General features: G+C 44.6%; 1 protein-coding gene across 7 annotated transcripts in view; it reads right to left on the minus strand.

The window, feature by feature from the left end:
- Positions 1-8849, minus strand: part of KCNQ1 (potassium voltage-gated channel subfamily Q member 1) — a 286139-nt gene extending 277290 nt beyond the window's left edge. For 4 of the 7 annotated variants that reach the window (XM_081205289.1, XM_081205288.1, XM_081205284.1 and 1 more), the window contains exons 1-2: positions 6508-8849; positions 2325-5590 (exon numbers count right to left, since the gene is read on the minus strand). In XM_081205289.1, the coding sequence (XP_081061415.1) occupies positions 2325-2734 (410 nt within the window). In that variant the 5' untranslated portion in view covers positions 2735-5590; positions 6508-8849. The remainder of the gene's footprint in view (positions 1-2324; positions 5591-6507) is intronic. The other 3 variants (XM_081205286.1, XM_081205285.1, XM_081205287.1) reach the window with 3 other exon arrangements.
- Between the last annotated feature and the right edge of the window lie 7969 nt (positions 8850-16818).

A 16818-nucleotide genomic window follows, 5' to 3' on the forward strand; every position in this document is an offset into this window, starting at 1 on the left:
GTAACCTGAAGCGTATGTAACCCGAGGTACCACTGTATCAAGAATAATGCCCTTTCACAGCATGCCTATGAAACTAAATGTGCTCAACACTTTCACTCCTAGCAAATCATAAGACAACCTGTAAGCAACAAAAATTTGGAAACCTGAAATGTAGGAGGAGGATTTGGAGTGGATAAATGGTGAGTAAGGAAAGTGTTAATCACTCCACTCCAAATCCCCCTCCTATTTTGCAGGTTTCCAAACTTATTTTTGCCTTTCCAAATGTGCATTTTGGAAGCTCAAGGGGAGATAAGTGATGGGGAGAGGTACAATCTAGAGTAGAAGAATGACCAGTGCAGAAAAGTTTCAACATAGCTCAATTGGCAGAGCAGGAGACTTAATCTCAGTCATGCTGGGCAAAAAGATTCCTGCATTGTGACAGTTTGGACTAGATGATCCTCGTGGTACCTTTCAACTCTACAACTCTGTGATGAGTCTAACAAACCTCCTTGGCTGCTTCTCCACCCTAAAAAGCTCCCTTCCCAAAGCTGCTTTTCCCTGGGCAGTAGCAAAGAGGGGGGTTCACACATTTGTCACTGTTTCATTTCACAAACGTCTGCATTTGTGTGCGTGCACACACACAATGTGTTGTCAGAGTTCTGAATAATGAATCGAATTATGCTGACAGATGGCTAGTTTAAATAATTATCTCATGAACAACACTTTATGAACTCTGGTACTTGTAACCAGCGTAAGAAGTTCTCAGCATACAATGCCTTGTTTTGCTCAATGCATTAGGAATGAATGGAACACAGAGAGAGAAGTTAAAGCACAGCTCATCAAATAGAGAGTGTATCTGCATGGACCTTTAGCACAGAGAAGCCACAGTGGTGCGCCCCACCATGCAGAACAGGTACCTAGCCAGAGTAAAGGATATCTACAATTGCCATCTTCTTGAGCTGTCTCTCTCCACCACCACCCGCCAACAACCTAGCATCTATTGACATTCATCCTGGAAATAACTTATCTGCACACGCACCTGTAAGGGAGTACCTTATGTGCTTAAAGGAAAGGATTTATCTGTAGCAAACGTTATGCATGAATCTAGGCAATTAAATGTTACAGGCAGACAGCGCCTGCAATTAGGCTGCAATGCTCAGAATACTTTCCTGGCAGCAAACTTCATGGAACACAATGCAACTTACTTCCAATAAAGTATGCCAAGGCTTGGTCTGTTGAATATCTGATGAGACACTGTGAGAGTTTCCCTAAGAGCTGCTCTGCTAAAGCGTAAGGTATATAGGACATAAAAACATGTGCTCTTGGATGGGGCCATATTGTGGAGGCTGGGTTATTGTTATGCATTTTTGTGTTTTTAGATAGTAAGTCGCCCTGTGATCATCAGGTGGAGGGTGGTATAGAAATCAATCAAATAAATAATCCAGCCCTGCATCCTGTTCTCACAGTGGCCAACTGGAAACCTGACCACAAGAGCACTCTTGCCCTCCTGTGGTGTCCAGCAAACGGTATTTAAAAGCATTACTGCCTCCAACTGTGAGGGCAGAGCATAGCCATCACAGCTAGTCACCATCGACAGCCCTCTCCTCCGTTGTCCGATGCTCTTTTAAAGCCATCCAAGTCTGTGGCGATCACTGTGTCCTGTGGGAGGGAGTTCCACAGTTTAACTAATGCACTGTGTGAAAAGGTTTCTTTTATCTGCCCTGGATCTTCCTACATTCGGCTTCATCAGATTGTCCGAGACTTCTGGTGTTAGAAAAGAGGGAGAAAACCCTTTCTCTACTCACTTTCTCCGCCAGGCGTAATTTTAGAAACTTCTCTCAAGCCCCCTCTTATTCCCCTTTTCCTCTAAACTCAAAAGTCCCAAAAGCTGCAACCTTTTTCCCCTCTATGGCTCCAGGAGGAAGGCTGGTTGGGGGGCAAAGGAGGCGTGCGGCTTCAACAACAGCTGCCTCACTCCCGCAGGAGGATGCTGACCTAGTAGGTCGGGCTGCCACCCTCAGCATCCTTACTAGGTCAACTTCGGTCGGAAAAGTCCGCCGGGTAAACACGCGTCGCGCGAGGGCTGCCAATCTCCGGTGGGCGGGGCTCCGGCGGGTGTCGAGCGAGCCGCGCGCCCTTGGCGAGCGTGCGCCGGGCTCCCCGAGGCCCTTTTCCCGCCTTTTCTTGACAGAAAGCGACGAGAAGCCTGCCTGCCCACCCGCCCGCCCTCCCCGCTCCTTGATCCCGGGAGCCGCCGTCGGGCTCCTCGGGGAAGAAGGGGGGTCCTTATGGGGGGGGGGGGTCCGCTTCTAACTTTAGCTCAGCAAAAAGCCGTTGGGACTCACACAGTGAAGTGATAGACGAAGCACTTCCAGCCGGTGGGTCTCTCCAGGAAGTTGTAGACCCTGCCTTGGATGTGGCTGCGGCTCAGCAGAGGTCTGCGGACGCTGTAGATGGAGACGCGCGGGTCGAAGCTGACCGGAGGGCGAGGGTAGTCGCCGCCTCCGCCGCTCATGGCCACGGTGGCTTCGGGCCCCTCGACGTACCGCGCGCGCTGCTGAGTCGCGCAGCCGGTGCCGCCGGGCGTCGTCCCCCCCGCGGGCGCGGAGAGCGAGTAAGGCGCGTAGTGCGCGTTGGCGGCATTCTCGGCCAGCTCCAGAGCCGAGGGTTTCATGCTGCCTTTCCTGGACGTGACGGACAGGCGCCCCAAGCTCCACGGCTTCCTCTCCGCCTTGGGCGAGGAAGGAGAAGACATCGCAGAGGCGCGCGCGGAGGCGGAGGGGGCGGGCGGGATGCAGAGCCAGGCAGCGAGCGCGACGCGTCTCTCGCTCGCTCTCCTTCCCCCGCGGCCTCCGCTCAAGTCCCCGAGAGCTCGCCTTGGCCCCGCCCACTCCGGAGGAGGGCTCCTCGGGGAAGGCCCCTGCTCCCTCCGCCTCGCCGCTGCCAACAGCTACCCAAGGAGCCCCGGGGGCAGCGGCGACTGCTCGTCCCTTACTCGCGCAAGACGGCCGAGACTTTCCGCAGCTGTGCAACAAGTAGATGTTCAGCAGGTGCAGAACTTGGGTGATTCATGATGAGTGGCATCTTCCTTGCCCTAAGCCTGGCAGGCGTTGTGCAATCAGCTGGAAGAAAATCCCTGCCATCCGGAGGAGCACGGGCGAAATCAAAGCAATGTGCTGCTTTGGTTCCATTTATCTCTTATATATACTATTTTCCTTTTTATCTTTTATATTCCTTTGAGGTAGGTTAGGCTAAGAGAGGGCCATGACGGGGAGGTGTTTGTTTTTGTGGGGTGTGTTTTTTGCAGATGCCGAGGGGGCGACGTAGCAAGGTGGGTGAGCAAATGATCTGTGAAACAGCAATTCCCTAGTTTGGCTATCATCCCTTGCCTCAAACTCATTAGGGCTGCAATCATATACTCATTTATTTACCTGGGAGTAAGTTTTATTGAATTCAGTGGGACTTATTTCTGAATAGACGTGTATGGGGCATGGGTGTAGCCAAGGGGTGGTAGGGGGGCAGTTGCTCTCCCCCAAATCAATAAAAAGACATAGCTAAGTGTGGTTCTTCCTACCCCCAACAAGAGGCCTGCCCCCCTATGAAAAATCCTGGCTACTCCCATGATACGGGGGCTGTGCCTTTGGTATATTCCTGTTTTTCAGCCTCAGTGTGTGCCATCTCTGTACTATTAAGACAACCAGTGACCACCACCACCCTTTTAACTTAAAAGGGAAAACCTGTGATCTAGGGGCTACATGTGACTCCACTCAATTTCATTTATGAGTCTTTCCCTGGCTTTTTAAAAGCCTCACTTTATTTTTATATAGTTTCAGAATGATTGGTCTTTTTTCCGGATTAGTTATCCAGAACACATTTGTCATCAGTTTCAGCTCCACCCACTGTCAGCATGTGGCCTCTGGCAGATTCCTCCCCCCACACACACACACAGGGGGAGGGGACAGAGAATGTTCCTCAGCAGGAAAAAAAAGTTGTCCACACCTGCTTTACATGGTTGTGGGAATTACTGAGATAATGTGTGCATAGATCCTTGAACATGTCAAAGAACAATTTAAAAAGAAATACAGTACATGGTAAACACCCTTGATGTACAGGTTGATATCCCAAGAAGGCCTGCCCTCTTGGAACCTTATAAATTGAAACTTGAGTGCTTACTCACACTTGCATCTCTTGGTAGGTTGGCAGCTGCCCATCAGCAGATCCTCTCGCAAGAAATAATGTAGTGATGGGCAGAGATGAAATACTGCCACTTACTTCACAACAGAGATTGTGATATCCTGTACTGTAGGAATCATAGAATCACTGGATCACGGAATTGTAGAGTTGAAAGTGACCATAAGTGTCATCTAGTCCAATCCCCTGCATTGCAGTAATCTTTTGCCCAACTATGTGCTAGTATGTTGCATGCCAAATATATGCCTTTTTTCTTCCGCTTCTAGACATAAACCCACCAAATAACCAAAGAAGAGCTAGGTTACATTAGCATGCCACTTTTATTTCGGGAAAAATCCAAATCTCTTAATTACGGCCAACCAAAATGTCACAAAATATTGAGCAAACTCTTGAGACTTGGGCTGGATGTTCGAGGGAAGAGAGAGAGAGAGTATGGGAGAAATGACTTGTTATTGCAGCCATAATGTTATATTCTATATGTTCATATTCTTAGCAGGGGCATAGCTCTGGGGATGTGACTGTGGAGGCTGCCATGAAGTCCCAAGCGCTTAGCAGTCCAAGTATGTGCCCAGCTTACTATGTCAAGCAGCAGCAGGATGGACCATTTGCACACCAGTGTCACTTGCAGGGTCACTTGGCATAGCAGGATGAGGCTCTTGCAGACAATTCCTGTCCTGCTATTTATAACACATCTGCTACTTCTAAAAATAGCCTCAATGTGATTTACAATAAAAAAGTATGCAATGAAATAAACAGCATTAAGGAGGGGCAGACTAACAAAAAAGTAAAACAAAATGAAGTGCTGGTACAGCCACAGCCATAATACTAACACACACACACACACACACACACACACACACACACATCCATGATGCTAAGTGTAAGGGGTTAGGATGCAGAGGAGCCAAGCTGCTATGGAAGCTCCCTCGTGTGGCTGCCAGTCAGTGTAAGGGCTGTTGAAACAGCATCCACTGAAGTCAATGGTGGTCCATTTCCTGATGAAGGGTCCAATGTGGGCCCTTCTGCTGCATCAGCCTGGAACAAAATAAAGGGGGGGGGTTATTGTCACTTCACCTTCTGCCCTAGCCAGCAGGAGCTGGTGGTGAATTCACTGCTCTACTGTACACCACCCCAGACTCAGTTCAGTTTGCTCTACCTATTGCTAGAATCACTGCAGGGGTCTCACCACCATGTCTGAACGTAATAAGACAGGAAGTGGCTCCCAGAAGTTGTTCCAATTTAGGCAATACTGAGCTCGAGATAGACAAATGTTCTGACAGTATACAGCGGCTTATACCAACATTCTTCTTAAGTCCTAATTCTACTGTTTGATTCATTCTCAGTGTAATTCCTCTGCAACATATCAAGGAAGAATTTGTAGCTTGCCTTTTTAAGGCAATGGATGCTCTCTTCTGAGAATCTGGAAAACAAAATAGGGGCACAGAGGTGCTTAAAAAAAATAGGCAAGAATTGTGCTCTCATACCTAGGCTGAATTCTATAGTTATTAACCCAGCCTACTGCTTACACATTGCACTGCAAAACAATCTGATGCCTAGTTAGGCCAAGAAGCATGGTTCGCAGCATTCAGACATTTACAACAAACCAATAAGAGTCTGCTTTGAGTGTAATTTAAGATTAAGTTGTCACAATTAAGTAGCCTAGCAAGCTTAGTGAGCCAAAATTATTACAATTTTCAATATAAACTTCAACTTGCATTATGCTGTTTATCTACTATAGAGCTTTTCAGTCTTTGTTTTATTTCCTATGTAGATGTTTGAAGTTCATGTAGCTGCTACAAGTAAGAGAGTTGCCAAACGACATAAATCTTGCAACATACAGTTGCCTAAACAAATACCCCCAACACTGGCTGTATTACTGGCTTGCCTGAAATGAAAGTTTGCTCTTCTGTTAGACTGGTTTATGATGACATGTTTTTCAAACATTATCACCCTAAATCTGGCTCCTTACCATCATGCACTTTTGCGGAACCCCTGATTACTTGGTTAAGCTGTCTTCTTGCCAGGCTATGTGAGGGTTTGGCACAGTAACGCATTTTAACACGTGAAGTAATAGCTGCTTCTAATAAGACAAATGATTTGCACCTTAGATACAAGAGCTCAAGCACTCCAGTGCAGAAGCAATTAGCTAACAAAGACAACTCCAAGAGCAGAAGGCGCAAATATCCTTTGATCAGAAAGTCTGCTTTCCTTTTGAGCTTGATAGAGAATAGAACTAGTTAACAAGCTCCTTTCCCAGAGCTGTGCTGAGTTCAAGGGTTATACTGGTGCTTAGACAAAAATGTTGTGGCAAGATAAGGTACTATATATATTATATACCTTGTTATTTTCGGCTCTATTCAAAGGCGGTTCAGAAGTTCTCCAGATGCTTTGCATGAGTATGGCTGCTCCCTTCTGATAAACACTGATTTACAATGTATTATAATAATAATAAATTGTTCTTGCAGTGATAACACTTTTACAAGCCACACTTAAAGCTTACTAAGACAACACTTAAGGGCTTCAAATTATGCTGGACGACTACTGTGCCAACAAATGTCGCAAAACATGACGTCACCTCACAGTCACAGCAGCATGACACTGACATCACAGCACAGGTAACTAGGGCAATAGTTGTGAGTGCTGCGTCTCTCTGTGTGTGTGATCCTAATCCCATATATCATCATAATAGTTCTTCTGTGTGGTAAAAGAGGGAGTAGGCTGAAGAGCCTTAGATCACTTTAACAACTGTTTTAACTTACATGGCTCCTCCCCCCCACCTCTCACACACACACCCCAAATTCTGGGAGCTGTGGTTCATTGAGGGGTCTGAGAATTCCGCTGGAGTGATGATTAAGGCAATTTAAGTTTGTAGCATAAATATGCTGATACTAATATGCTTTACAGCTAGGGCATCTTCATGATAATTTTATACATTTGTCAGTTTCACTGAGGGCTGCTGCCCCTGCTCACTCTGCTTGTTACCCCTGCCTACCCTTTTGCCAAATGCCCTTCCCCCATACAAGACCAAGCCACACACACACACACACACACACACACACACACACGGTCTTTATACGTCACCTACCTGGGTCATCACCTATCCTCCCTCTGCCCCCGTACAACTATCTTTGTATTTTGCCTGATAAAAGTTTTCCTAACCTCACACACAGTGGTGGCCCAACGCAAACTACCACCATGCATATTTTTGCATCACTTGGACCCATGCTGTTGGACACAAAAAAAAAGCTTTTTGCTGGCTTTGAGGCAAAGTTAGAAAACGAATGCTGCTTTTGCTCTTGAGTTATTTTATGGGTAATAATGACTGGAAAGATAACATGTCACAGTTCTCTACACTACAACATGTTACTTCTACCACAATTTAACATTTATAGTACAGTATGCACAAATAACGTCAACTATAGAGGAACAACTCATCAAAACAAATTACTTCGTTCACTATAATGCCTGGCAAGTGATCTCATGTTGACTCTGTATGAAGAAATATATGCTATGATAATAACAGCACTGATTTCCTCCCTACTGCCCCTAGATTTATATAAGGTTCAATGGGAAAGTTTATGTTTTGCTGCTCTAGGTGTAAAAACTCCCAGAATATATATATATACAGTATTTAAGTTTGCATGTGGCTAAAAATCTATAGTCCCATATAATGAAATTAATATATGTTTCTCCTAACAAATGCAGGTAGCACAGTAAATAATCAAGAAAATATTAAAAATAATGCTTGGGTCAAATATCAAAACTTGAAGCCCAGAATAATGTAATTGAGGTCAATGGGATTGTTCAGAGTAAGTGGCTTAAGAACTGCAACAGCCTATTGCAGCCTAGAGTGGTGATACTGTTAATTACATAATAAGCATTTGGAATCCAGGAAATAATTCCTTCAATTATAAAGAGCAGAGCTGGAATGTTATGTGGAGCATGCAGTGTCTTCAAATGCAAACACTTGTTTATATAATACATATGTTGCAATTGCTGATTCCTTCTGAAGCATAAATATCTTGCCCTTACAAATCATAAGCACTGTGTTTTTTTCCATTATTATTTATTATTATACATTGCATCAAAGCTCCTGTGTCTGTATTTGTTACCTTTTGTCCTTTGTACACAATTCAAAGTGCACACCCTCCCCCCTCTCTCTCTCACACACACACCATTCCAGAGCAATTTGTTCCATACAGAATGGATTCCACAAATTTCCTCCAAGCATGTGCAGAGTCTTGTACCATGGCTATGTATTCATTCTCCTTGGCCTCAAGCATGGCAACGGGGTCATAGTGACAAGGTGCTGTTGTTTTCATCACCATCCCTTTGCCATGCTAAAGACCTAGATAAAAAGTAAAGGTAAAGGACCCCTGGACAGTTAAGTCCAGTCAAAAGTGACTATGGGGCATGGCACTCATCTTGCTTCCAGACCAAGGTAGCCAGTGTTTGTCTACAGACAGCTCTCCGGGTCTTGTAGCCAGCATGACTAAACCGCTTCTCGCGATGGATGGGCTCACAGCATTAACACCCCAGAAGGTTTGTTCTTCCCATAGTCCTAGTCTTGGATTCAAGCAGAGATCAAGCATGGCTTTCATTCTTTGGTTTCTATCTGCTTCTAGCCCAGTGCACTCCTATCTCTTTCTCTCTCTCTCTCTCTCTCTCTCTCTCTCTCTCTCTCTCACACACACACACACTTTTGTCTTTCCCACTTCCAGCCAGATGAGGGAGAGGAGACCCACCCATTTGCCCTCTGGCACAAAGCCACTTCCTTCCCTTGTACCTACGGGACCGCCTCTCCTGGTATGCCCCACGGAGGACCTTAAGGTCCATAAATAGCAACACCCTAGAGGTCCCGGGAAGTTAGATTAGCCTCAACCAGAGCCAGGGCCTTTTCAACACTGGCTCCGGCCTGGTGGAATGCTCTGTCTCATGAGACCAGGGCCCTGTGGGATCTGATTTCTTTCCGCAGGGCCTGTAAGACAGAGTTGTTCCACCTGGCCTTTGGCTTAGAATTAGTTTGATTCCCTCCCCCTCTTTCTTTTTCCTTTCTCCTCCCGTGAAGAGGCTGCATCCTAATTTTTTAATGTTGTATCTTAATCTTTTAAATTGTATTTTAATCAACTTGTTTTTATTATTGGTTGTTAGCCGCCCAGAGCCCGGTTTTGGCTGGGGAGGGCAGGGTATAAATAAATTATTATTATTATTATTATTATTATTATTATTATTATTATTATTATTATTCTGTTATACTTACAACCATGCTTAGGCCCACCAAGAAGCAGGCCTGGCTGCTTCAACAATTGAATCCTCCATTAGATTTTAACCTTTGCTGAATCTAGGACCCCAGGAATTAAAAGGGACTCAGGCATCATACAGCCTGACCACCTCCCGTAGCCCAAATTCACATCTTCACATAAGACTTGGAACTTGTCCCCCCCCCCCAGTTTCTCAATATGCTGAATTCTTCACCCAGTACATTTTCTGTATTTGTGTGTTTCCATTTTACCTTCTAACTCAGGTATGTGTGAAGTTTAATGTGACGATCTCACACCACTATTTCCCCCCTCTTCAAATAACCACTCATTTTGTTATTTTCTTCTTCAATAAGATAGAGAGCTAGGATTCAGAAATATGAAAATAGATTTTACCAGTACTGCAGATCCATTATATGTTAGAAATATTTGTTTAGCATCATAAGAGTCATATCCTTCATCTTTGCCAAACAAGGTGATCTGTTGTGTATGATTGAGAGAAATATACTGTACTTTCTTATTCATATTTAATTTCCCTTTATCTTACGTATGATCTGGGCTGGCCTTTCGTATTTTGGCACACACTAGCAAAACATTAAAATATCCTCCATGGGACCTTGAAACTCCTGGCTCTCCTCATTAATTCTGACAGGCCATGAAACTGTTTTTTTCATCCCCCTACCATGTCAACTACTGGTAATTGTGCATAATTTGAAGGGAGTAACTAGCAGCCAGCAATCAATTCAACAGCCATTTAGGTGGGTTCTTTTAGCTATTCCTTCATATTAAAGAGATGTCTTTGGTTATTACCTATACAAAAGAAATAAAACACAATTATTTATGTTAACCTCCCTAATACAAGTCATTGCCCATAGTCACACTGGGTCACCTTTCTCCTCAGTGTCTCTCAGTTTATTCTGGCTACCTGGTGCTAGCAATTTGCTGCTTAGCCCTAAAAGCTTCCAATGTAAAGGTTTTATTTGTGTAATATCTTGCCCAATGAAGAGTTCTGATAACTTGAAAGCGTTCACATTTTTGTAGCATTTCATTTGCCAAAATAAAGGTATTGCTGAACCGTTGATTTTGGATTTTGTTTTCATGAGCCTTGGCTTTGTGTGAACTTTTGGTCTTGTCTTCCTCTCCTTCCCCTTTGATGCTATGTAGAGATCCAGCACACTTCCACTATCCACATGGGGACGACCCACCTGAATAGGGCCTGTGTAGGTAAAAGCCAGTGTGACCCCCAGATTTTCTTGTGGTGACTCTACAGTTCTGTATTACCTATACCTCTACCATGAGAGATATAACCAGCCACCTCCATTGCTATAGCTTTGGCAAACACTTTTTTTAATGCATGACTGCTTTTAATGAGGATATGCAAAAGGCAGAGTGCTCTGTTTTTAGTGGGGTGACCAGCCAAGAGAACTAGATTAGAAGCTGGGACTTGTATAAAATATAGTGCTAAGTAACCATCTGGCCAGTACAAGGATTTATGCTTGTACAATGGAACTTTCTCAACACTCTTCCTTTTAGCACTCACCCCATACCCTCCTTAAATCTGCTCCAAGATGTGTGTGAGGAGCTTATAAACACAACTCCTTTTTGTGAACCGCCCTGAGACCTCCGGATATAGGGTGATATATAAATTCAATAAATTGCAGTCCCGTGGACTGCAAGAAGATCAAACCTCTCCATTCTGAAGGAAATCAGCCCTGAGTGCTTGATGGAAGGAAAGATCCTGAAGCTGAGGCTCCAATACTTTGGCCACCTCATGAGAAGAAAAGACTCCCTGGAAAAGACCCTGGTGTTGGGAAAGATGGAGGGCACAAGGAGAAGGGGACGACAGAGGACAAGATGGTTGGACAGTGTTCTTGAAGCTACCAACATGAGTTTGACCAAACTGTGGGAGGCAGTGGAAGACAGGAGTGCCTGGCGTGCTCTGGTTCATGGGGTCACGAAGAGTCGGACACAACTAAATGACTAAACAACAACAACATAAATTCAATAAATGACAACAACAACAATTCCCAGTGGAGGATTTGTAGTGCTCTGGGTTTGCACAAAGTCAATGCAGGGGTGAGTAAAAGAGAAGACAGGTTGCACATCAGCTGTGACTGTGGTATGGAAACGAGAAGGAAGGAACGCTGAGAGGGTGAAAGTGGTGGTTTAAAAGCAACTGCAGAGATCCTTCACACAATGTAGTTCACTCCTAGCACCGTGTGTTGTCTTCAACAGGAAGTTCCAGATTCAACACAGTAGTTTGGAACATACATTTTATTGCAAGCACACACCCATACATGTACAACATCCATCAACTGAACTTAACCTTCTCTAACTGAACAAAGAAACTGACAGACTTGCTCATTAGAATCTATTCATCTTGGAAAGACGGTACCATATATCATCCTAGGGTGGGTGTGCAAAGGGAGCTGCAGAATAGGAGAGAGGAGAAGGCATGGAAATGGGGGTGGTCAGCATATGAGAGAGTTGAGAGAAGGAAAGAAGAGGAAGGAATAATAATAATAATAATTTTATTACTTATACCCCACCCATCTGGCTGGGTTTCCACTGCCACTCTGGGTGGGTTACAGCATATCTAAAAACATAATAAAAACACCAGGCATTAAAAACCTTGATACAGGGCTGCCTTCAGATGTCTTCTAGAAGTTGTATAAAAGGAAAAGGGATGGAGCAAGAAGGTGAAAATGAGTGCAAAGGGAGGTTGCAGGAAAAAAGGAAGGGGGTGGCATGGGAATGGGGCAAAAATGAAAACAGGGATATGAAATCAAGAGTAGAATAAGAGGGGATGGTGGCTTCGTAATTGGGCAGAAGTTGAAAAGGGTGCTGCAGTCTGTGGGAGGAGGAAGATGCAGGAAGTTTTGTCCTCTTTCCCTGACCTTCGCTTGTTTCATAGGTGTTTGGAAAACATTCAAAACCCTGTCAGTAGTTTCTGTGTGTACTGTAGTAAAAGTACTACCATTTAACTGGGGACTTGGAAAAGTTAGCCAAGTGTCAGGGAAATTATCATTATAAAGTGAAATTATGGACAAGGTTTCCCAACAACTATTGGAATCATTCTGAGAATAAGAGCAAACAAAGGCAAAAATGTGCAGGGAGTATGTAAGGCATTATTTGTGACCTCCAGAAGACAGTGTTCTGGCTTCTGAGGCATGGTTAGAACACTGCGCTCCAAGACAGAAAAGCATCTGCCAGACAGAGAAAGTTCTGGCTTCTAAAATCTGCAGCTTGCAGGCAGAGATTTGGCTGGTTATTCTGAATGAATAGGGGCTTTACTAGTGCTGTTTTCTGTGGGTACTCAAGAGTACGCAGTACCGGCACCTTTTATTTTTTCAAATGTTATAAGTGTGGCACTTACTGTAACAACTTCATGGTGAGTACTGGCACCTTTTTCTTTTAAAAAGCACTGGGCTTTGTTCAGTGGTAGCTTCCTGCTTCAGGAAAGCATTTCTGCTCTTGAAAGGGAAGACACACAGTTTTCACAGATTGCTCGCTACTTACAGCAGTCCTACGTACCATATCCCATACTATTGGAGCAGGGATCTAGTCCAGGGGTCAGCAACCTTTTTCAGCTGTGGGCCGGTCCACCGTCCCTCAGACCATGTGGTGGGCCAGACTATATTTTGAAAAAAAATATGAACGAATTCCTATGCCCCACAAATAACCCAGGACACATTCTACTCATGTGAAAACACGCCGATTCCCGGACCGTCCACAGGCTGGATTAAGAAGGTGATTGGGCCGCATCTGGCCCACAGGCCTTAGGTTGCCTACCCCTGATCTAGTCCTTAAGGGCAGCTTTTCAGGGAACACAGGAGGACTGCAGCAGGTAGAGGAATTGGTGAAAACCAGGTGCTCTATCTTGCACAAGTGGAAGTGCTTTTCACGAGCAATAACCCCTCACCGTGTCTCAGTTCCTCCTACTCCTAGCACTCAATTCTCCCCAACATCCTTGCAGCACAGAATTGCACTTCACTTATTCTTAGGGTCTATGTGAGAGGCACCCACTTTCACCACCCAGGGCCAGCCCTTCCATTAGCGGCTAAAATGCAACAAATCCAAATTTACCGTGTCTGAAATTTTACACAGACATTATCTAAAATCACTTCTCCATAAACACAGTGGAATTTATTTCTCATAACACTTGCATAGGGTTGGGCTGCAACTTTAGGATTATAACAGGGAGATGCTCACCAAATGGTAGGAATATTTAAGCAGGAATATAAGAGGAGTACTGCTGAATCAGATCAGCAGCTTTCCCTGTTCCTATACTTAGTTGCTACTGTTATTTAGCTACCCACCATGATCCTAAGATTTATTTTCTGGTTAGTCACTACAAGTTGAGACCCTCATAAATTTGTATGTGAACTTGGCAGAAGGGTTTAAGCCCAGGTTTGCACCAGTTTACACTTGGAACTGATTCTCATTTGCCTTGTTGTCCCCCATTTATCCAGTTTGGACAGATCCTTTCAGAGCTCTTCAGAATTTGCTTGTGTCTTCAGCATCCCAAATAATTTGGCTTCATCGTCAAACTTGTCCATGTCGCTGCCCATCCCACCTTCAGCACAGCTCACCTTGCCATTGTGAGCAAATAGGAGAGAAGGCAAAGAAAGGTAATTGGTCTATTGATGTCATGATGGCTAGCCCTTTATCCTGTACTGAGACAGATTTAAAATCAACTTCCTCTGTCCAATACAGTGGTGCCTCTAGTGATGAACTTAATTCGTTCTGGAGGTCCGTTCTTAACCTGAAACTGCTCTTAACTAGAGGTGTGCTTTCGCTAATGGGGCCTCTTGCTGCCGCTGCACCGCCAGCACACAATTTCCATTCTCATCCTGGGGCAAAGTTCTCAACACTCTTCCAGGTTAGTGGAGTTTGTAACCTGAAGCATTTGTAACCTGAGGCGTTTGTAACTCGAGGTACCAATGTACTGAAATTGGCTTCCATGCTATATTAAAGTTTAATAAGAATTAGTTACATGTTGTAACATTGCTGGCATGGAATGCTCCTTTGGAAAGAACTACAGTGGTACCTTGGGTTACATATGCTTCAGGTTACATACGCTTCAGGTTACAGACTCCGCTAATCCAGAAATAGTGCCTCGGGTTAAGAACTTTGCTTCAGGATGAGAACAGAAATTGTGCTCTGGCGGCACGGCAGCAGCAGGAAGCCCCATTAGCTAAAGTGGTGCTTCAGGTTAAGAACAGTTTCGGGTTAAGAACGGACCTCTGGAACGAATTAAGTACTTAACCCGAGGTACCACTGTATATTCAACAGCAATGCCGAATTGGAAATCTGCCCTGTTATTCCATTCATGGTTTTGCATGACTGGGGGGGGGGGAGGGCGGAGAGAGAGAGAAGGCAAAAGAGCTGCATCTTTGGACTCTGCGTGGAAGACAGAGAAGGGAAGAGGTGTTGATTAATGTGAAAAGCATGAAAGGACAGAAGAGACCACAGAGGAGGATCTTGGTTGACATAGGATTAAATCCATGACAAATGTGAAGGATGACTGGACCGGTGCTTGTGAAGAGGTAGCAGAGGAGGCCAAAGAGATGAATGCCAAACAGATAAACTTGCAGCATCAGTTTATACCAATCCATCCAAATTCATTGACCTCCAGAGGGAAGCAAACTCGTGGATAGTCAGCCCTTATGTCCCTGCATCTCGACTCCCTTTACAAATGAGGCAAAGTGAGTGACTGCAGTCCACCAATAAACATACAGACTGTTTCTGTTTTATACTTACTTTATTCTAATAGTATGATCCATCTATTTTCAACTGGAAGCAGGTGCTGCTGAGTTAAATGGGACTTTAGATTAACTATACACAGTTTTGCAGTCTAAGAATCCAAATAATTGAAAAAATCTCTGCTGAGAGATTGCTGCAGTCCAATCACTGCAGTGCAATCTACACTTTTATTTTATTGTTGTTAAGATGACACTATTCATGTCTTACACCTGTTACTGCCCTGTCAACCATTAGGCTGAGGATGACTCATAACACTGCCTATCGCCAACAATGAGAGACATTATTGCCGGCAAGCTAGATTATACACGTAATGATGCAATTCTAGTTCCTTGTTTGTAGTCCACATTTCTGAAACCTCACCCTCTTGGATCTACACTATTAATTTTTTATCCTCCAGAAATTCTCACCATTGCTACAGATGCATTCCTGTCCCACTGGATGTGAGGAGGCAGGCTGGCAATGACAGATTTAATAGTTTTGGAGATCAAGGGTGAGCTCTCTCCAGGGCATGGGCCAAGAAATTCCCAGAAAACTCCAGTTTGGCAGAAAGAAATTGTCCAAGACTAGTGCCCTGACAGCATGCCAAGGTAATAAGTTTCGCCCAAGGGAGGTGAAGGGATCAGGAACAGGCAGTCCAAATGCCAGTTAGGGTGGAGTGAAGAAAGGAGAGCAAAATGGCCCTCTATTATTTTATCATTCTGCTGTTTTCTTATGAATTATGTTTTTTCATTGTGAATTTAACCCACTTTAGGATTACTCTTTGTAACGCAGAGTGGGTAAGACCTGATCTAAAGTGAAAACAAACCAAAACATGGTTAAGGTGCAATGGTGAGAAAAATGCAAGGCAGCCATTCATCACTTTGACAAGTGAAGGCACTGCCCCATGAACTTTAATTGAGGTAGATGTCAAAAGAAGGGGCCCAACCTTGGAACATCCAGGGACATGTTTGGGGAAAATGGGAAACATATAATCAAGTTGCAGCAGAGGGTCATGCAGGGCGGCTCAGGAAAGACAAAATGCAGTCACCTGCGTAGATAGATAGATAGATAATATTTATTGCGGCCATAGGCCCATACAGTCACCTGCGTAATACAGTGGTGCCTCGCAAGACGAAAAGAATCCGTTCTGTGATTCTCTTCGTCTAGCGGTTTTTTCGTCTTGCGAAGCAAGCCTATTGAAGGATTAGCGAATTAGCGCTATTAGCGCTATTAGCGGCTTTTAGCGGCTTATCTGCTGATCGGATCAGCTGATAAGCAGCTTAGCAGCTTAGAAAAAGGGGGGAGGGGAAAAAAACAGCAGGAACTCACAAGACATTGTCGTCTTGTGAAGCAAGCCCATAGGAAATTCGTTTTGCGAAGCACCTCCAAAATGGAAAACTCTTTCGTCTAGCGAGTTTTCCGTCTTGCGAGGCATTCGTCTTGCGGGGCACCACTGTACTGTATTGTGCCAGCCCTCCTATCCATGTGTTCTGAATATATGGAGGTGAGGGACCAAGCGAGCTGCCCCCTCCACACCTGACTTCTTGCATTGTGTGGGGAAATCTGAAGGAGACTTGTCAAGGGATTCAGTGGAATGTGCTTACAGTTCTTCTCATGATCAGAAACCATGACTGTGTAGGATTCT

The sequence above is a fragment of the Podarcis bocagei genome (genome assembly GCF_964188305.1).
Source record: "Podarcis bocagei genome assembly, chromosome: 1".
In the NCBI taxonomy this organism is placed as follows: Eukaryota; Metazoa; Chordata; class Lepidosauria; order Squamata; family Lacertidae; genus Podarcis; species Podarcis bocagei.